The following is a 23,407-nucleotide window of genomic DNA, read 5'->3' on the forward strand; positions in this document are numbered from 1 at the left end:
ACTCAGGGAACACTACTTGAGAGGGAAGAGCTACTACTGGAATCCCAGGCTCATTTCTCCAATGGTCATATTTCTGCCTGTGCTTATCCCTTTTTCTGCCAGATTGTGCTCTTTATTACTCACACCACTCAAAATAGCCGTGAGCGCCAATATTCACGAACTACTCAAGCTGTATTTATTGTATTTACTTTGTGTCCCACCCTCATAAACCACTCTCCCCAGATCCCTTAAGCATTTCAATTGCTCTTTTCCATTTCAAGTATCTCAATTCCAGAGAACAGAAACTTGAGCATGGTCTTATTACCAATTAAAAAGGGATTCTCACTACTTTGCTCTTAGAAGTTATTTGTCCATATCTATGTCAGTTACTCAAAACCATATTGGCTTTTTAAATGGTATATCATATTGCACACTCTAAATATAGTTTACTATCCCATCACCTGTAGATTTATAAAAGCATGAATCAAATGACTTTTAATGATGATCTATTTATTTTAATATATTGGTTTCATACTTATAACCAAGAAAAAATGTAATATGCCACCCAAGAAAAACTTTTCCAGAATAGTCTGCCTTACTTACATGAAGATTACTGTTATTTTTATTCAATATGATTGTCACAATTATTTTTATGTTCATCAACTTCTTTATAACACATTGAGGTGAATTCAGGTTAAACAACTTCCACTGAATAAGCAGATTTCCATAATTCAGCTGAGTACATAACGGCTGTGGTTCTTTGCAGTTTCTGTCCCACCTCCAAACCCAAGGGCAGGGTTTGGGAAAATGCCAACCATGTTTGGCAGCAAGGGTCAGCAGTCTAGGGCAGGGAACAGGAGTGGCAATGAGCAGAAGTAAAAAGAATCTAAAGAAGGCATTATTTACAATGTTTTAGAAACTCTAATTGAGCACATCACAATTCCTTTTCAGTAGACAGTTAATGCAGAAAGTGTTTTCTTTATATTCTCCAACTTTCACTAATCTGGGATTTTTGCAAGGGAACACCATAGTATTGAAAACTTCTAATCCTACTTTTTCCCTTTGAGTTCTCTCTCTCTCTCTCTCTCTCTCTCTCTCTCTCTCTCTCTCTCTCTCACCCACCATGCCCCCCCCCACACACACACACACAAACAGGGCTAGGAATAGAGACAACCATTCACAATTATACATATAAGTATAAAAGAAAAATAAGAATGTAGGCTTTGGAGTGTTTAGAGACAGAGCTATAAATCAGTTAGTGGTATAAACAGCCTTGAGTAAGAAGCATAACTAACATTTGTTGAGAGTGCTGATTGAAGATTAAATGAAATAATTTATGTAAAGATACTTGCATCATCCTATAGTAGGCCTTGAAAGCACATTTCCCTTCTTTTTCATTCTGATGTAAATTATGAAGAGTCCTGATCAGAGTGAACATTTTCATTGAAAGTAGAAAGGTCTGGATTTCTAAATAAAGAAAAAATACCACTGAAAAATGTAGATGTAGTCTGAGGAAAGGAAGAAGCAAAAATTTTTAAATTTCCTTTAGATCCAGAGGGTTTTGTCTTTACACATTTCTCAAAACCGTAGCTGAGGTACTATCTATTTAGTCCTCAAAACAAAAGAACCTATTTGTAGAGTGTTGCAGGGTGGCCCCGAGTGGCCCGCTTTGAACACTTCAAGGCAGTTCAGGGAGGCTGAATATGACAATGGATTCTGGAAGCTAGTATGAATGGTACAAAAAGCGGGGGGCAGTCTGCTGTCCATTGAAAACAGCAGAGCTAAAGAAAGTGAAGAATGCAGAAGGAGATAAGGGAATTTTAGGATGTGCTAAAAAATTGTAGCAATTGAAAATAATACAAAGAACTGGGATCTAAGCAACAGAGAGGCAGGTCAAGCAGGCATAATTATTTACCATATAGTTTCTGTAGACAGTAATACCCAAGTACATTGCTCTACACGTGTAACTTTTTCCCAATACTATAGATTTTGATGCTAGGTTCTTTTTAAGGTCCCCAGGAAAAAAACTAATACATGTGAACTCCATATAGTAATAAAACACAGGACTAGATTTATGTCTCTTTATATTGAGACTACATTATATTTCTGATTCAAATTCTTCCGAAGATTTAATGGTATTTTAAATAATGAAATAATCTTGAAAGGGGTACACTACTAGTACAGGGAAGACCTGTCAGAGTGAGAAATGGAAGCTGAAAAGTAGTGAGTCATGTGTAGCTAAAGGACTGAAAAACCAAAAGAAAACAATGAAAGGGTCTTCAAGAGCCAAAATGTATAAAAAAGTGTCTATGACCTGAACATTGGAGCTAGGTGCTCTTTCTTCTGATTAACTCAACTTTCTTATCTAGCTTAGAAATCAAAGCTTAACAGCCAGCTCTCAACGGCAAGCCAATATGATGAGAAAAATAGTACTGATGAGAAATGCAGAGTGTAGATCTCATTTAAATTTAATTGAGATCATAATTTGTTAAATCACTTCTGAGAATAACTCACTTTAGGCCATGTTTAAAATTTAAACTATCCTTAAGAAATGCAATTCCTTATAAGTCAAAGGAAAAAACATTCCAGTTTGATTGCCCATCAATACATCAATACCATCATCACTGTGGCCATCTAGACCCCTAAGAAAATTACTACTTCTGGATAACCAGACTTAATTTTCTTTTCTTTTCTTTTTCTTTTTTGTACTGGGGATTGAATCCAGGACTCTTAACCACTGAGCCACATCCCAGTCATTTTTTAATTTTGAGACAGGGTCTCATTAAGTTGCTTAGAGCCTCACTAAATTGCTGAGGTTGGCCTGGAACTTGATATCCTCTGCCTCAGCCTCCCAAGCCACTGGGATTACAGGTATGTGCTACCATGCCCACCCTAACCAGATTTTCTTGAGCTGCACTCCCAATGTGACTGTTTAAATTTCAATTAAATTAAACGTAAGTAAAATTAAAAATTCAGTTCCTTGGTTGTAGTAGCCACATTTCAATCCTCAATAGCCACAAGTGGTTACTGGCTACTGTGATGACAGTGGAGATACAGAATATTTCATCATTGCAAAAAGTTCTATTGGACAGCACTGGGTTGACATCATATAAGACCTAGACTTTCAGTGCCAAAACAAAAAATTCAAATCATCTCAACAATAATTTTTCTACAATGTAATTAATATCAAATCCATAGAAAGGAGTTACAAGTAGACAGGAGTAAGAAATCTGGTGTGCTACTACATAGTACAGTGACTAAAGATAACAATTATGTACAATATATCTAAAAATATCTGGAAGAAAGTATTTAGAACATTTTCACCATAAAGAAATGATAAATGTTTAAGGGGATAGATGTTTTTGCTGATTTGAACATTTTACAGTATATGCATGTGTTGAAACATCACATGGTACCCCATTAATATGTACAGTTTTATATTTTATATTAAAATAAATTTAAATTTAAAAGTATCACATATCTTAAAACCATGACAATAAAAATAAAATTTCTAATTATCATTTTATGTATACAGATTAATTTTCTTGTATGATTAAGCATTAATATATGTACATAGGCAAGTCTGTCTCTCTCTCTACAAAAGTGAAAGGTTATTCCACAAAGACAAAAGAAGGAGCTTTGAAGGTATAATCAAACCATGCAAGGATGAGTATAGAGGAAAAAAATCAAGAAGACAGTTGAAACAGAAACAACTCGTTTTAACCAATATCCTAAAATATCTACATAAAACAGAAGCAATGTACCCATTCAACTTCTGGAACTCTTGGGCTATGGTACAGCTCTGAACCTGGAGCTAGCAGAAGAGGAGAAAAACCTCTTTGTTGGTATAGCTGCACCTAATATTTATATGAGAGGTAACTATGTGCAAGATACTAGGCTTTGCTCTAAGAGATGAATAAAATATGGTTAATGACCAAGAATTGAGCCTACTGGTGGATGACAGACAATAAGTACTATGATACAGTAGCAGATGTGATTTGAACTGAACTTTAAGGGTCAAGTGGCTCTTAGAGATGTGCAAGAATAGTAATATAAATATTTTGAGAACAGCACAGAGAAATGTACAGAGCTTAAAAATTTGGGGTGTACCCAGTGACCCAGAAGTGGTCTAGCTGCTAAATAAATAGGATATACATTGCATGGTATAGTGAAAGATCAGGGTGTAAAGGCTTTCTGGGTGGCTGGGATGAGACCATGGATGATTGTGAATGCCCCAAATGGGCATTCACATATTACACAGTGGTTAAGAGCATGGGCTCTGCAAGTTTTTGGAGATCAAACCTTGATTCTGGTACCTATTAACAATGTTACCTGGTAGGCAGTTTACTTAAAGTCTGGGTCTCAATTTTTCTAAGCTTTAAATGGAAAAATACTACCTACCTAATGGGAGTCCTGGAAAGTTGATGAGTTCATATACATAAGGTATTTACAACATGGCCCTGCACAAAAAAAACAAAATCCTTTAGAAAATTTCTGAGGAGAGGAGTGACAGGATAAAATCTGCATTTTGGAAAAACCCTGTAACAGCTATGCATAAAATGGAGTGGGGTGAGAGTAGATGCTGGGAAGATATGTTATGATTGGTCATTTGGCTGCATAGAAGAAAAATTACACTCTGGTTGGCAATGTTTCTTGTTGCAAAAGGCTGAGAATCAAGATAGAAGCAACAGAACATGAAAGATTTTTAAAACAAAGCCAAAAATCTGAAGAAAGAACATTAGTAGTGGCAGTGTTTTAGAAACTGCTGGGGATGCAATGATCTTCTATGACTGTGAACAGAGTACCAATGAGGAGGGTCAGAGAGAACAGAAAAAATCTTTAACAGTCTGGTGAGGAGACAACATTGTGCTGCACAAGTCTTCCAAAGTCATGGACAATGGTATATCTGCTCTGCACGGCACAGTTTGGGCAAACACCTTCAATGAAGTGCTCTTAAAGACACACCACATATTACACAGTCGTTAAGAGCATGGGCTCTGAGGACAAGTTTTTGGAGATCAAACCTTGATTCTGGTACCTATTAACAATGTTACCTGGTAGGCAGTTTACTTAAAGTCTGGGTCTCATTTTTTCTAAGCTTTAAATGGAAATAATACTACCTACTTAATGAGAGTCCTGGAAAGTTTTTGAGTTCATATACATAAGGTATTTACAATATGGCCCTGCATAGAATAAGCATTCAATAAATGTTAGCTATACTTATTATTATGTATATGTATGGGAGGGGGACACTAACTGTGTTATGTTTAATAACCCTTGAATGTATCACTGTTATGTTTACGGGATGTCAGTCAGTATAGTTTAGCAGCCCAAGAGGCATCTGCAGTATAAATGTCCTGCATAGACAGCATGCCTTGATTATTATTCATAATGAATACATTAAGTCCTTTTTGGAAAAGGTATAAATTAAGTAGTTAAATTTATAAATATTCATAGTGATCTCCTTAAGCTAGTGCAAGCAGGCTCCAGCACACTGTTGGCTAGTGTATACTAACCCTTATACTCCCATCCATAAGACCTGCCCTTCACGCCTCTAAAATACACTTACAAGTGTATAAAGAGGAAAATCCACCAGACAATTCAACTTCACTTCCCCAAACAACCAGACACAGAAATCCACCCCTCTCTAATTTATCCTGGCCTCAAACAGTTCAGGGGAAAAGTGATTATTTTGCAAATGATAGCTTTTTTTCCTCCACCAATAAGAAAATGTCAATTTCTTTAAAAGCCCCTATAAGCTCCTTTTTTTTCATTTAAATTCAGAGTGCTTGTTCCCAGGAAAAGCATTGGCACATTAGGGTGTTAGCCCGAGCTTCCAATTTCACAGAAAATTCCTATCTGAAAACAACTTTGATATGGAGCTTCCAATCACATGCCTGGTTTTCCTAGTTCTCCCTTCTCTAATACTGACCTATTCCCCACAATTCCCTCCTGTATTTTTTAAGTGTCAAAGATCGTTTAAGTTTAAAGAACAATGAAAGGGCTTTCTATTGCCCTCTTCTTCTTTTATCAGAAGGGAATAATATGTCCTGCTTTACTTTAAGATGCACTGAAATATAAAAATACCATCTTAGAATAAAGATAAATTCTCATTATGAGGTATACAAGACAATATATACCCATTACCATCTTTACCATCTTCCTAAAAGTCTCATGAACAGCTTATAACAATATTTGCCCTATCTCTGGCTCATTTTATTGATAACATTCTCAGATATTGTCAAATGCTGTAGAAGAGTTGTCCTTCTTTAAAATTCCATTTTTCCTAAGAGGTTTTACAAAAAGTTTTTCTAGAGACCTAGTAGGAGTTACTCAAATACCTGGGTTCATTTGCAGAATTGATAGTGCAGCTTTAAATAATAGTCCCTTTTTCAGTAGGACAGAAAGTAAAATTTTTCCTTAAAAGTAATGGATTTAAAAGTGAGAAACCATTGAGAATTTAAAAAGATGGAAAGGCTGACGAGAGAAAGAAAAAGAAACAAAGAGGAAAAAAGGAGTGAAACTGAACTAGCTATATTTTTCATTTAATCTGGACAAAATATTCTAATTTTAAAAACAGTGCTTGACACTCATGGCCAGAATATTTTAAAATATACACACATTTATGAAAACAATCTTATAAGATCACGGAGCAGAATACTGAAATCAATTAGCTTTTTTAGAAGGAAAATATTTCACATTACCTTTTGTATTAGACAACATTTTCTTTCCCCAAAACTTCAAATTTCTATTTTCATTCATATTGATGTATACATTAATCAAAATACTAGTGTATCTTAAGTATCTATAAAAATAAATCTGGAAGGCACTTAAAATAAATGTTGTATTAAAATAGTTCTGAAAACAATCCCTACAGTTCTATCAAATAATATATTTTTTTAGTAAATAACTCAATTTAGTCTTCTTGACTAGTAACGTAAGTCAAATTTACCCTGGTCTCATCATCTGAGAGACAGTGTCATGTAAGAAAGTAAAAACTACAGATTTTTAATCAGATGCTATAACCTATGAATTCAGTCTTGACACTTATTAGATGTGAGACATCAGGCCAGTTACTTATCCTCTGAATCTCAGTTTTCTTACTTATAAGATGAGATCATATCACCACTATGGTTGTCACCCGGATTGTTATAAGGACAAACTAAGACAGTCTATATTAAATCACTGTATAAATGATTCATAGAACATTCACTGTGATTCAATAACCAACAATTATATTGTAATTATAATTTTAGTAGGGTAAAACCATTAAGAAATTAAATATGTATTCACTATTGACACACAAATAAAATTCAGTCACAAAAGTCACCTATTTGGGTTTCATGTTATTCATTAGGTCACCTTGGGATTGAGATGGCAAGGAGATAATGTCATCAAGTATTTTAACATAAACATTTTTATTATTATAGAGAAATTTTTCACAGTAATTCAGTAGCATAACAAAATCCAGTATTTTTCACTGCCAGAAACTTAAACCAGTAACATCAGTCCATGAGAAACCTCTATTTATTGAACAAAACAATATTTTCCATAAGAATATATCTATTTAACTTTGTAGTGGAAAAAAATAAGACAGTCTGTGGTTTTAACCAAATGAGAAAAACCTCAACAACTTCTCACAATCAAACATACAGAGATGGCTCTTCCAGAGTCAAGCATGCATTGGAGTATAGGGAAGACATCCAGCAAGCACAACTTTCCAACACTTAGCAAAGCAAACCAACTGATACACAAAGAAGAAACCAAAGCTATAAATTCAAATAAATGGGCTGCAGGGAGACTACACAAACCTGCTGTTGCTTTAATTGCAGACAATTCAATTCAGCAGCTGTTGGTCCAGGCACTAAGGTTCACTGTATGCTCTTCAACGTAACCTTGAAATATTGTCACTCACTCACTTCTCCACATCATCTGTATGCTGTCCAATTAATGAGGAGTGAAATCAACTGTCAAACCACACATCAAAACAGAACATGATCTTTTAGCTCTTTAGCACAGGAACACAATATTTTAAGGATAATAAAGCAAGAATGGAGATGAAAGTCCTTGACAATAAATGATATTCGAACTTATCAAAACGTGTTTGGAGAAACTAAGCTTCTGTTCCATTCTGTTTGCAAGAAAGTGAAACTTTCTCAGAGTTTTTCATTTGCAAGGGTCCTTTCTTTCCATCTAACTGCTGTATAAGAAGCTTTTCGAAAAATGTTCACAAATATCTGATCAGAGTCTTTAAGTTTTTCAATATTATGAACCAGTATTTTTCTGACAGCCTACAAGAATACTTAAGGGACACTTCTGATCCAAAGATATTTTATAATACAGATGGTTTGAGGCTGGCATTTTTAGCCTTGCTGTTTCCAACACTTTTCCTCTAGCAGGAGAATAAACAAACAATAATATATAATGTTCACCAACCTGAATTTAATAATGAAATGAAAATAAATAAAATTTACCAAACAGATGTGCTCTGGAATGCTTCCTATTTGAAGTTTTCTCACTCTTATCCATATGACAAATCTACACAACCAATTAATAAAAACAGGAGTTAAAAAACTCAAGAGAAGCACAATAACCTAAGTGTTTAAAATTTGCTTTTTGCTTCCAAAGCACTGTGTCTTCTGTGCAAACACTCTAAGCTGTATCACATACTACCAGTTGCAGACCTAAGACTTGAGAAATTCAATACAACAAAACAACAGAGAAGCGTGCACAATTTAGGGATCGGGACTACCAATTTAACAGAAAACCCAGCTTTTACCCAGCAATCTGCTACTAACATTATAGCTAGGGGCAGGCATATTTTATGCAGCTATTTTGTTTAGCTCATTAGAATCCTATTTGTCCTTCAGTACAGTTGAACTGCGAGGGGAAAAAAAAGAGAGAGAAATGCACTTTGAAACAAAAGGGAAATTTCAGATAAAATGAAACATACTATACCTGTATATTGTACCAGGAACATTGTGACACTCTTCGGGGAACAGTTTCACGTTGTATCCTACTGTGAGTTATTCTCTTTACCCTCTTCTCTCCACAAAAAGAAAAGCCAAAGCACCCAAAATCCCCACTACACACTATCCCTAACCCACCTCCCCATTGAGGAAAAAAAAGCCACAATTCAGCTCAGATCCGATGCTTCTGTTTAGCTCAGCTCTAGCCGAGGAACTGAGCTCTAGCAACGGAGCATAGGGAGGTGGATTCTGATGCCAGTAGCACTTCCATCCACTTCACTTACACAAAAGCAGGCAGTGGAAAATCCAGGAGCCTTGAAGACAAGGGCTGGAACTGGCTTTTATGAATTGCTATTACTGCATGTGTCACCATCCATCTCCAATGACGGACACTTATAGGCTGAATTGGGAGTGGAGGGGGTGGGGTAGAGGAGGTTGGAGAGCAGGTGGAGAAGCAATTAGCAGTATGTTCATCGGAGAATTCGTTCGGGATTTCATACATCAGTGCCTAAAGAAACAGCATGCAGTTGACAAATCAGAACTTTACGATTTGCATGCCTTAGAAGAAATCTTAGCTCGCAGCTCTAAACAAAATAAAGCTTGCCCACTCTTACAGGGCACAGAAAGTCGCCCCTCCAATTTCTCTTTCCTCTGGCTACCCTTGTTCCTGGGAAATCAACATTCAGAATGAATATTTGCTAATTTTCCCTAAAGAATTGTATTTAAAAGGCTGGAAGCAAAGGAAGTATAAAGAAATTAAATTCTATTGAACATGACATCTCTTAACGAAACAGTAAGAAGCTAATTATTTTAAGCTAACTTTTCATCCCTTGTCCCATTCCCCAGGTGCAGCTTTCACACCTATAATCAGTGGATCACACAACTTTCCTGCATATATTTAACACTGAAAAAAATGTATGGCTACCTAAAAATAGTTCAGTTGAAGTCAAGGTAAAAAGCCAAGTGCTCGATGAAGGATCCACTTGTTAGTTATAAGAAGTCACTTTACCTCTAAGTGCTTCAGTTTTACTCATCTGCTAAATGGAAGCACATTTTCAGACATATTTTAAAAGTAATCATGAGTAGGAACAAAAAGCAGATAGTTTCTTAGGGAGGGAACACGACACAATCGAAGCAGCATTGGGAGTGGGTATCAGGAAACCTGAGTTCAGGTTACAGTTTTATATCTTTCTAGCTGTATGATCCTGGATGAGTCATTTAACTTCTCTGAGCCTAAGTTCCCTCATTTATAAATTGGAGATAATACTACTTATCTTGATTGCTTCATGGGATTATTGTGAAAGTTAATGAGATAATGGATATGACAAGACTTTTGTCAATTATAAAGGGATATTCAGTTGTATGGTATTATTATTACTACACCGAAAACAAGTTCTGCTTAAATGATTGAAGTGAGGAACTTCTCTCACATAAGGCAAATAAAAAGAAAGGGCCAATATAATTTCATTAAACATTGCTTCACTCTTCAAATTTTGAAATTAAAAAGAACAGTTTGTTTTTAAAATTCCACAAAAGGGGAATTTTTTAAAAAAAATTAAAATGTGACATATAATATACCAAAAGCATCTTAAAGAGACTGGAGCCCTCTAATTCTATCTTTCATTTCTGGAAGTTGGTCCATTTTTCTTTATATGTTCTGGTATTACACCCCATCTAGGATGCAAACTATGGGTCAAGCATCTCCTTTTGTTAAATCTTTCTATTTACCTGGTACATCCTCTCTGTCCACTATGTGAGAAAGGATTTGAATTGATTAGCTAAATCTAAATCCACAAGGTAAAAATCCAAAGACATGCTTTATAAGACTCCAAGCTGCCTTGATACTATATATACAGTGATCAGCTGGCTTAAGCTGGGACACAATTTTAGCACACGAAGTCCTGGGGTGGCCACACCTGGGGCACTAACTGATCCAGGCAATGTTTGAAGACCTTTGGTTCAGCCAAATCCCACATGTCCTGATTTCCATCTGTATGATGGTTACCCAAGTATGTGTCTATCCACATGGACCAAATCTGAAGCAACCAAAAAAATTGTGGGGGCTATAACAGAAATATCATATGTCAGCTCCTCTTGGCCCCCTCCAGTGCCATCTGTGTCCTCAAGCAAGTGCTTAGCTCAATTTTTGCAAGAAGAAAGAAAACTTTTTTTTCTAATTGCCCTTTTGAGTGTCATATCCACTACTGAAAATGCCATTAAAATATATATCCAAAATCTATATTAAATCAATGGAGAAAATGGATTCTGTGAATCACAAAGCATTAAGTGACTGGTAGCTAAGACCAAATGAGCCAATAACATGGGGAAGAGAAGAAGGAGCTAGGAGGAAAGAAGTGAAGAGAGGTGAAGAGAGCAGAGAAGAGAGGAAGGAGAGGTAAGAATAAAGAGAATGAATCTAAAGTGAGAACTAACTTTCTAATCAGAAATACTTGCTTGGTTCATCCCAAATCTCACCTCCTCTTAGAAAGAAAGATATTAGGAATAGCCCTTTTACTACCACAGCTGCAACTCTAGCTTTCTATCTGTTTAGGTAAACAGTTAAGAATTCGAAAAGGTACTGGCAGCCCTAGCATCAGAACTTGCTATCCTGTGGCATGCAGAAAGCCAAGCAGGCAGGATACAGTTCTTCAGAGGCCTCATCACTACAACTCTCTACCACAGCTTCACCTGTGGCATTATGGGCCACTAGGAAAGGTGTTAGCCCAATTTTAGGTTCTGCAAGGGGCCTACCCTAGACTTTCACAGTGGTAAAAGAAGAAACAAAGGCTGTATTGCAGGATTATGCTGCTCTGCCTTTGAGAATTGCAACTAACTCCACAAATTTAAGCTTAAAATTGACATTACCCAAATTCCTCAGAAAGTCCAAAGTAAAGGGAAAAGGACAGGGAAAACAATTTTAGTTAGTTTCTTTCCCATAGTCAAAATATTAGGCTCATATCAAGAAAATGACTGACAGAGTCCCAAAACGCAATGAGGTGGAGACAGCAGTTTCAACCCAGATTGGCAATAGAAACGAAAGCATCAGAGCATCCTGATAAAAATATACAAACATAAACACCAAAAACTGTTGAAATGTTTCTTTATCCTGATATCAGGTTCCATAATGTAAGCACTAATGGTTTCCTAAACCACCCAAGCTCCTCCACAAAGCTGTCACCAAGCATGACTGATCTTTTCAAATGAATTCCTGTCATTAGCCACCTTGGATTCTGAGTATTTTTGTCAAAAACAAAAATCCCAAAGGAAGATTTCAAAGAACCAAGAATTTGAACCAAACCATGAACCTAAACAGGGAGAAACAACACTAATTTGCTAAACCTCAAACAAAAAAGAAATGTTAACAGTTTGAATGCAATAAAAAAACTAGTGAAATGATTTGAACCAGAACAAAGCTTCATATTTTCTGAATCAATCAAACGTGTACCAATCCCTGAGAGTCCAAACAGTTCCAGCTCTTGTGAAGAGCACACTTCTTTTTTTTTTTTTTAATTTTTTATTGGTTGTTCACAACATTACAAAGCTCTTGACATATCATATTTCATACATTAGATTGAAGTGGGTTATGAACCCCCAATTTTACCCCAAATGCAGATTGCAGAATCACATCGGTTACACATCCACAATTTTACATAATGCCCTATTAGTAATTGTTGTATTCTGCTACCTTTCCTATCCCCTACTATCCCCCCTCCCCTCCCCTCCCAACTTCTCTCTCTACCCCATCTACTGTAGTTCATTTCTCTCCTTGTTTATTTTCCCATTCCCCTCACAACCTCTTATATGTAATTTTGTATAGCAATGAGGGTCTCCCTCCATTTCCATGCAATTTCCCTTTTCTCTCCCTTTCCCTCCCATCTCATGTCTCTGTTTAAAGTTAATCTTTTCTTCCTGCTCTCCCTCCCTACTCTGTTCATAGTTGCTCTCATTATATCAAAGAAGACATTTGGTATTTGATTTTTAGGGATTGGCTAGCTTCACTAAGCATAATCTGCTCTAGTGCCATCCATTTCCCTGAAAATTCTATGATTTTGTCATTTTTTATTGCTGCATAGTAGTGAAGAGCACACTTCAAAGCTTGGTTTCACTTGCTTGAGAACCCATAGATGAACCAAAGAATGAACACTGGAAAAGGAGTCAGGAGAATTGAGCTCTACTAATTTTTTTCACTGTTTGAAATTGTTCAAGTCACTTCTCTCATTGCCTCAGCTTGCTTGCCTTGAAATGCTGGGATGGGTTTACCAATACCCAAATCTAATAGTCCATGCCAATTGTAAAATTTAGTCTAGTGCCAAAATAGATTATCACAATTTGGCCCTAATTTCCAGGAAGCAGAGAAATGGACCACCTGAATCCTCCTAGGGTTCATGTTTCTAGCTTATTTTGAAATATGGTTCACATGAGAGTTGGCAACTAACTGTTCTTGTTCAGCCTTGGGAATAATCAACCCTCAAAACCCTCAGTTCATTTTCCTCAAGTGAAAGCTACAGGTAAGAAGTCTGGTCCCCACAAAAAAGAAGAAAAGAATGAGAGTGATCTAGAATATGCTGAACATCTATTGCATGCCAGGTGTGGTATGGGATTTTACATAAAAATATTTTTAAATTGTAGGTAGACACATTATATTTATTTATTTGTTTGTTTATTTATTTATTTTTATGTGGTGCTGAGTATCAAACCCAGTGCCTCACATGTGCTAGACAAGCACTGAGCTACAGCCCCACATGCAGCCCCAGCCCCACATTAACTGTTTTAATGGGTCCCCACCATACAGCTATATGCTATATTTTATAAGCAAGAAAACTTAGGCTAACTGATGTTAAATGACTGTGACAGTCAGTTGACTGGTTAGTGATGGAACTAGAACTGGGATTTGAACTCAAACAATCTGAATCCATTACTATGCCAACATTCTAATGATTAAAGACATACTTATTTCTTGATTCAGTGATCCAAATTGGACTTGCTTAGTGAATATGTCACATTCTGAGTTCCCTACAGTGAATGTAGACTTTCTTGCATTTATACTTCGTTGGCTTTTTTAAAATGTCATCTGACAGTGTTGTACAATGGTTACAGCTACCAGGCTCTGGAGTTAGACAGACTTGAATTTTCTGAATTCTGGCTTATGGAAAAGACCATACCAAGGCTCAAATTTTCTTATCTGGCAAATGGAGAATGAACACTACATTATCAGGTTATTGGAAAGTATCAATGATGTGATAGCAACTAGCATAATACTCAGCACAAAACAAGTGTTCAATAATGCAGATTAAAGCTATCCTTGTATTTATAAGCAACACAACAAAAAAGAAAGATTATAAGGAAAAAGAAAACTAGTATTCATCGAACTCAAGTGCTCTTTGGCTGTAACATGGAGTTTGAAAGAGATTTTCAGTAGCCTACCTACACCCTCCAAAGCCAAACTATATGTTATGGTTGAATTGCATATTCATGAAGCAACATGAATAATTAATTGGTGGTACCTAAGAGGTAACAAGGAGAGTTGTCATGTGCTCTGCTAAGCAGCAATTGTCCCTAGTTTCTGGGAACCTATCCTTATAAAGAGAGGGCTGGGAAGTAGGAGATAGAAGTACTGAATGTCTGAGGCATCCTTCTTCCCCTGGTGCTTCAAGCCCTGGCTTCACTTCCTCCCATGTGCCTGTGGCCTTCTCACTTACTCCTTTTTTCTCCTCTTCCTCCAGTTTATTCTGATTTTATTATGTTTCTTTCCTGGCTTTTTAGCTCTGTGTCTGCTCATCAGCATCAACTGGTATGTATGAAACATATGCCTGGTGCTACACAAGGTGAGATGGAGGGCCTTTCAAAATTTTTGATAAAAGAACATGTTCCATGGTCAAAAAGATTTCAGACACAAACATAGACCAGAGTTCTGGCAACACAGCCAGTGCAGGTATGACTGAATGATTTGGTTGATTCAGAAGACAAAATAGTTTGTTCATCTAGTTAATAATATGCAGAATTCAGAAAGTATTGGCATTGCAACTCAATTTGAAATGCATAAGATAGATAAATGGATAGACTGGTCATAAAAAACAAGTATAATAAGATGTTAATTATAAAATCTAAATGATGAGCATCTGTGTGTTCATTATAGTTTTTCAACTTTTCTGTCTTTATATTTGAAAATTTCATAATAAAAGGTTAAAAAGGAGAGGGGTAAAGGATATGGCTTATTCAAATGCAAATGCTTCAAAACAAAATAATCATATTTATATAGAGAACCATAAGGCAAACAGGGAAAAATAGTAAAAACTGGTGAATCTGAGTGAATGGTACATAAGACTTCTTATGTGATTCTTGCAACTTTCTGAAAGTTAGTTTGTTTCTAGACATGGGGGTGCACACCTGTAATCCCAGTGACTCGGGAGACTGAGGCAGCAAGATCACAAATTCAAAGCCAGCCTCAGCAACTTAGTGAGGCCCTAAGAAACTTAGTGAGACCCTGCCACAAAATAAAAAATAAAAAGAGATGGAGATGTGACTCAGTGGTTAAGTATCTCTGGGTTAAATCCCTAGTACCAAAAAAAAAAAAAAAGTTTGAACAATTAGCCCTTTCACATAATGTCTCAATAAACATTTTTAGTACAGAGGGTATTAGGTCAATAATATGTTGGAAATAAGGGTGGGGGACAATGGTAACAAACCCTTGGTGCCTTGGGTCTCCTGCTATATGCTAGGTACTTGGGAGAACCCAAAGAGGTAAAAAACATAGCTCCTGCCCTTAGCAAGCTCACAGGGTAGGTGAGGGAATGCCAACCAATATCTCAAAGAGTAAATGGCTGGACCAGAATTCTAAGAGAGAAGTATAAATATTGGAAAGGTAGGTTAGAGCCAGATTGCAGAGAATGCCAGGCTGAAGAGTTTGAATAATAGGAAGGCATTCATAGTGTCTGAGTCAGAGAAAGAGAATAATATAAAACTGGCCAGGTACCTTCAACATGTATTTGTTTTATCTTTATATACTTCTAGCCCTTATACTTACTTCCCATATCTGGACATGAACAATAGGGATTTTCGACATTCTGGATGCTATCTATTTTTCAAATACTTCCTGACATTTCTTCAGCCTCTCTCTCTCTCCTTTGGCCCCCACAGAGAGCTGACCAGTGCCTGCCTTGGCCCTGTTGACTCAGCAAGCATTAAATATAATGTTTCTGCAATGAAGCTATTGCTCTGAAACTGATTTCCTTCATGATAATCAAATCCCAATTAGTCCTGGGATCACTGATTTGAATTGGAAAAAATGAATATTCAGCTAAGTAGCATGTAAAGGAGTACAGGAAGATATGGCCTCTGTGCAGAAGGAAACAATTATTCAAAGTGACCTCTGTATATTAAAAGAGAACCTAACAAAAATGGCATTGTTGAACAATGGCAAGTGGTTAGGATAAAACCTCTCAAAGACTATCAAAGTAAAAAGTGGACTTACTCTGTGTCCTGTATCCCCCCTCCATAAAGCCCATCCTCCAATACAATCATGTTATTCCCCTCTTTCAAACCATGTGCTGAGTCACCCCTACCAATAGCCATGTTTCTTAGCATGTTTCTTCCTTTTCTAACTGGCCATGGGACATCTTTCCAGATTCGTATCCTTCTTCCCACATTCCCAGTGCCTCACATACAGTATCTTACCTTATTTTAAACTATCTATTTTTTCATATGACTTTCTTGTATGTTAATGGTCCCTCTGCTTGGAATCCTTGCCTAGCACCATTCTGTCTACCTAGAGTTTAGGCAATGCCCACTCATTCTTTATAATTCAGCACAATTAGTTTCCCACTCCAGCAGTAATCCCCTCCACCATGTCCACAGGGCACCTGGTCCATACATCTCTATTTGAGCCCTTTTCACATTAGAATATGATAACTGGCTTGAGTGTCCACCTATCCCCCTCACTAGAATATGAGCTCCTTAAGAATAGGCAGGGATTATATCTAATTCCTTACTATATCCTCAGTGCTTAGTATAAGGTCTGGTCCTATGTATGTACTCAATATCTACTGAATGAATGAGTTTGAACATTAAATGTCCCTTGATTTCAAACTCAGTGTCTCCTGAAATGTGAAAATTAGAATCTTATGTGACTGACCAAAATAATCATAGTGAAGTATGTTGGAGGACCTAACTGTAGAAGAAATGATAGGAGAACAAGTCGTGGGGCCTTACCACATAACAGTTTCTATCCCAGGAAATTCTCACTGGCAGTTGTGGCTAATAAAAAGAGCAGCTGGAGAAAGGGCCCTTACTGGGGATTTCCCCATCTTTATCTTTCACAGGTCACTACTGAAGCAATGCTGTTTATATAACGTTCTCCATACAGTGCCTCAACCCTTTTGAATTTCAGCCAAACTTTCATTTGATTTGAACCATCCCTGTAAATGGGTAGTCATTGAAAGTTTTCCAATTCTTATTTTCATTTATGATTTTTATGCCAAGAAATAATATTTTTAAAAGACCACTGAAAAACAGAGCACCAAAAAAAAGGGGGGGAGGCAAAGCTGATAACAAATAAAAATATCTCCTTTTTCCTTCTAGATTGTCAATCTGTTTCATCATACCTCCCAGCTTACAATGCTTTATACTACATTATTAGTAAAGGCAAAAAAAGGAAAATTAAGACTTCAGCAAAACATTATACTTTGCAGGCAAGAAATAGAGGAAGTAACACTGAGGACTGAAATATAAATGTTTAGACATATGATCAGTAGCCACTTCTGAAAAGTAAACATCAGGGCTGTTTTAAACAAATAACAAAAAGCAATTAATCCTTTCTATACATTAAACTGAGGTGTATGTTGAATTAAAAAAAAAAAACATAGTCTGTCTTGATCTTCAAAAATGTCAAACTGGTAAACACTTCACTTTTTTGTACATATAAATCTAAAAGCCAAGCCAAGCTTGAGGAAGATTTAAGAGACATAAAATTTGTCTGAGGTGTCTGCCAAATCTCTGCAGCAGAGACAGAAACCCTGGAAAAGCTGACACAGTCATAACTCTCACAATATCACCACCAGGTTTGCACAGAGCTGGATGCACAGAAAGTCACTGTTCCTTCTCTCACACTGTTTGTAAACAGAGAAGTAGATCATTTGCTTATCAGTTATCTGGTGGATCATTTTTGCCTAGATGTCTCATAAAGGAAAGAGATGGGGAGGAGGGGAAGATGGATACATTCCCATTGGCACACAGCCCAATTTTCAGCTGAGTACATTTTTACTTAGATGTTGGGTCTGCTTGTTAAAATCTTCTTTCATTTAATCTTGAATGTTCATTCGTGTGTGTGTGTGTGTGTGTGTGTGTGTGTGTTTTCTCTTTCTCTCTTTCTCTGGCATTAAAAGGAGGTATTTTTGAATATCTAGTGTATATTTTCACATAGTAAGCCTACAATAATTTATAGAATGATTTGAAACCCTAATTATGATTTCTATATTCCACTCATTTGTTCATGGAACAGGGGAACCACAGATTCTTTTAGAGTATTTAAAAGGGATAATTTCTTAAGAAATAATATCAGTTTATTCAGATGATTCACGCTTAGAACTTCTGTCCTTTAGAGATCATTTAATTTTTATAATTAAAACGGATACTATCTGTGAGGAAAATGAAGGAAAGATCACACTTTAGGGTCCTAAGTGACAATATGATCACTGATACACTTCTGTAGAGAAAATATGATATCCTACATTCATTCAATTGTATGCCATTATGGTAATCCACTACATATGTGTAAGATCACTTAACAATGCAAGAATATAGTGCACACATAGGCTGTATTCTGTAAATAGGATTAACTGTGGAATTCAACCAAGGTCTTCTCTGGGGACAGATTGCTGAAAAATACATCTACATGACATTTTAAAAAATAAATTAACCAATGACATCAGCTCCCATGAGACACATTGTTTCCTGTACATTCAATTCTATCACAGTTTTCTGTAGCTCTTTGCTGACATCCCCATCCCAACACAGAATCTCAAAACCAAAAGAAAAACACAGCAATTGGAGCTACTCTCTTGCATGAAGTGTTACATACACAAAGGAATGATTTTTGTACGTTAGCACAATGTGATCCATAACATGGTAAGATTGTGTCAGTCTGAGGCTGTTCTTGTTATATTGTGGTCACATATAACTTACCCAAGGGAATGTACAAAATCTGTATTCATGCTGACAAAGACCAGCAGGGATTGTAGGAAAATGAAGATTGCTGAGGTACAGCAGGGGACTTTGATCTTTTTCTTTAAACAATGCTCTTTATTATGATAACTTTTCTTAGTTTTACTTAATGAAATCAGTCTTCCTCATTTGTAAAATAGAAAAAACTATTATATGTATTTAATATTTTTATTCTGAGGAGTAAATTAAATACCAGTAGATTGCTTGGCACACAAATGTTAACTCATATAATTCACATCAGCATTTGGCTAACATGAACTAAATGCCTGTTATGTGTTTGGCACTGGCATCAGATCCCAAGACAAATTGTAGGAGGAAAAACTGATGCTGGATAGGAAAGCAGGGAGCTCATTTTCAAAGGTTTTATAAGCCAGTTTAAGAAGTTTGGATATTATCCTAAGGACAATGGGCAGCCGTGAACTATTTTATTTAGAGGCCACATAAGTTCAGATTTGTGATTTATAAAAATCATTTTGTCAGTATTGGTGGAAAATGGATTAGAAGGGAGGCAGGCTGGAGCCAATGGTAAACCAAGCTAGATGTGATGCCTACATATGACCTACATTAAGGCAATGGAAATAGGGGTAGCACAGGGGAAAAATAGATAATTAAAAAGACAACAAATATTGGGGCTGGGGATGTGGCTTAAGCGGTAGCGCGCTTGCCTGGCATGCATGTGGCCCGGGTTCGATCCTCAGCACCACATACAAAAAACAAAGATGTTGTGTCCGCCGAAAACTAAAAAATAAATATTAAAATTATTTCTTTTTCTCTCTCTCTCTCTTAAAAAAATAACAAATAACAAATATATAATTGTAAAAGATTACACAATTAAAATATGCAAAAGGTTAAAATAGAAGTCATACATAATCTTACCTTTTATAACAAACCCTTATTAATATTTTTATGTGTACTCAACATTTCAGGAATTTTTTCTGTGTATACACAGATGTGTGTGGTGTGTGTGGGATATGTGCATATATTGAAACTGGAATCTACCACTCTGTACTGATAGTTTTATGACCTGAATTTTGTCTTAACATATTATAAACAAATTTCCATATCATTAAATATACTTTAGTAATATGAACTTACATAGCTACTTAAAAATTCATTCTATAGATGAACCACAATTGGTTTCATTCTAACCCCTAGTATTGGACATTTAAGATGTTCTTTTTTTTTCTTCTTTTCTTTTTGCCATTATTATAAACAACTCTGGGAAAGGCATGCTGGGAGCAAAATTTTTGGAAACATTGATTATTTCTTCAAAACAGAGCCCTAGAAATTGAATGGTAGGTTATAAGTTGACAAATTGTTCTCCAGAAGGGCTTTATCAAATTCTGTTCCACTAGCAGTGTCTCTGACTAGGAGGAGATGGATTTGTGAGTGATTCCTAGAATGGAATCTTGGGTAGAGAGGAGGAGTGTTTCCTGGCAAAGTATTGGGGCAAGAACAACATGAACTTGTCAAAAGGAGCAAAGCAATGGGCAGACCTAACAAGTGTAAATTGTGGGGAAAAAAATGTAAGATAACCAAGGAAGAGTGGGAAAAAATAAGAAAATTAACTAATGAAATCACGGACATTTTATTTACTACTTTATTCAGCAAGAGTACTAAATGTAGCTAACAAGTAATCTTCTCATGATATTTGGTTCTCTGTGCTACCAAGGGCCTGAATTATATTCATGTGACTACGTTGGTCCATTCTTTACATCCAATAATCACTGCCTCTCTTCTAATCCATTTTCCACCAATACTGACAAAATGATTTTTATAAATCACAAATCTGAACTTATGTGGCCTCTAAATAAAATAGTTCACAGCTGCCCATTGTCCTTATCTACTATATGCCAAATGCTGTTTCTGGATGCTACATGTATGGAGATGAATGAAACCTGGTCCCTGCCCTCAAGGAGCTCACAGTCTAGTGGAAGAGACAGAAACATCCATACAAACAGACACAGTGTGGTGCAAGCTGGAATAGAGGTAAGTGTAGGGTCCTCTGGAAACCAGAAGCCTAATCTTGCTTTGTGTGTGCATTCACATGAGTGTGGTGAGGGGTAACATATCATATTCATATTCTTTATCAGTGTCTTGAATACATGATCCACTGCTCTCAAGAATACTCAATAAGACAGGAAGAATGATTATGTATAATCAAAATCAACTCTTAAACAGTGAAAATAGCCTCCACTGTTACATCAATGCACATATAAACATAGCATGTTTTGGTAATATTATGCTTATTGTAGAATAAAAAAGATAACAGACAAGTGGTACATATGGACTTCTAAAACAAATTCTGTTGACACCCATATGATACTATTCACATCTACCAAGTCCTACTAATGTTGTCTTCTAAATGCTTCTCAAATCTGTTTCTGTTCTCATGTGCCACTACTCTCAGATCCTTATCATCTCTATAGAACAGAGCACCCACCTCCTAAAATGGTCATGTCTCCCTCCAGGCATCCTTCCTACTGACATCATCCAAATGGGAAAATATGATCATGGAACCCCTCTTCCAAAACACTTTCATGTTTTTTTGGTTGCCTATGTATAAACAGTATTTATCACATTTTGACTATTTGAATATAACTTTGTGATTTTTACCATATTCACCTTAAGATTGATTAATTTTCTATTTTTATTAAATCAGATCCTAACTAACCTTCATTCTATTTATCTTTTAAAAGTTACATTTAATATAAAACTAATAAAATTTAAAATGTTTGTAAAAATATAATGTAACCACCACTTGCAGATGCCCCACATTTGGTGAGCTGCTGGGCCTAGGGGGCCATACCCAAACTTCTTAGCATTGCATTTGATTCTTCACAAATCAGCCCTGATGTATCTTTCCAGATTCTTCTACCATTATACCTTGCTTCTCCCAGATAATCCTCATCCAGCCATGCTGAATTTATCAATGTTTAACAAATATGTCCTACTCTTATACAGCCACATACTGACTCCTAAGAATTGTGGGCACCTATCTCCCCAACTAGACCCAGAGAGAGCTCATACTTTGTACTTTGTGTACCTCCAACAATTTGTTTGGGTAGAGGTCATGGAGGTGATCTAATCACCCAGGTCACTTTTTTTTTAATGGCTAAAACAAGGGGCTGGAGTTGTAGCTCAGCAGTGGAGCGCTTGCCTTGTACATGTGAGGTACTGTGTTCAATTCCCAACACCACATATAAATAAGCAAATAAGGGTCCATCAACAACTAAAATAATATTTAAATAAATAAATAAAAGCTAAAATAAAATAAAACCCAAAATGCTGTCCAGGCCTAAATCGCTCAGAGGCATGACATATTTTATAAAGAGAATCATCTAATTCAGAAATAGCCATACTGACTATAGTTTTGGCAGATACAATTAGCTATGGTTGCAATAGTAGTTAAGCTAATTTGATTTTGGCAGCTACTTTACAGCAGATACATTCTGATAGAAATTCAAAGTAAATCATCTGGATTTCTGCCAGGATTATCAACTATACTTCATAATAATATCTCTACCACAAATGGAAATTCAAGAAGAAGAAGAAGAAGAAGAGGAAGAAGAGGAAGAAGAGGAAGAGGAGGAGGAGGCAGAAGAAGAAGAAGATCAGGCAGAGCAAACCATGATCAGGAAGAGCATTGACTTTAGAGTCAGAAATCTGTACACTATAACCCCAACTAGCTCCTTATATTCTATGTGACCCTAAGTTTTTCTTCTAGGAAAAAAAAACTGGAATAGTACACACATTGTAAGACACTTAAGATAATGTAACAAGTACTTCATGATGATGTCTGGGACATTATACGGGTTCAATAAATAGCAGTCATTATTGTCACCCAATGAGAAGAATACATTGCAGGTAATCTGCTGAAGAAGGAAAGCAAATGCATGTCTTAAGAAAATAAATTTATGTCACCCGTTTTCAAATTGATTTGAACTACAGATTGTAGCTAAGAATAGCCACCAACAAAATGTCTCTAAGACAAGCTTCTTCTTAGATTTAAATTAAACTCACACCTGGAACATACCACCACACTTCTTTGTGTTCTTCAAGAATTGATTTCAAATCAGGTTCCCCTAGGACGAAAAGAAAAATCACCCAATCTTAGTTTTTTTGTCTTTAATTTTATTTGATACAGAATAATATCCAAACTATGTGGATTCTTCAAAGTGCCATGTTATTATGATCCCAAGTTTTTCAACACTATTTCCCAATATATTCCTGCTGACACC

General features: G+C 36.2%; 1 protein-coding gene across 9 annotated transcripts in view; it reads right to left on the reverse strand.

Moving 5' to 3' along the window:
* Window positions 1–23,407, reverse strand: part of ENOX2 (ecto-NOX disulfide-thiol exchanger 2) — a 371,622-nt gene that overhangs the window by 346,855 nt on the left and 1,360 nt on the right. For 2 of the 9 annotated variants that reach the window (XM_081276994.1, XM_081276993.1), the window contains exon 1: window positions 8,938–9,062. In XM_081276994.1, coding sequence (XP_081133120.1) covers window positions 8,938–8,959 — 22 coding nt within the window. In that variant the 5' untranslated portion in view covers window positions 8,960–9,062. Of the gene's footprint in view, window positions 1–1,331; window positions 1,447–7,790; window positions 7,810–8,937; window positions 9,063–23,191; window positions 23,252–23,407 lie in introns of those variants that run through there. The other 7 variants (XM_081277001.1, XM_081276997.1, XM_081276999.1 and 4 more) reach the window with 5 other exon arrangements.

The sequence above is a fragment of the Spermophilus citellus genome (genome assembly GCF_964194105.1).
Source record: "Spermophilus citellus genome assembly, chromosome: X".
NCBI lineage: Eukaryota > Metazoa > Chordata > Mammalia > Rodentia > Sciuridae > Spermophilus > Spermophilus citellus.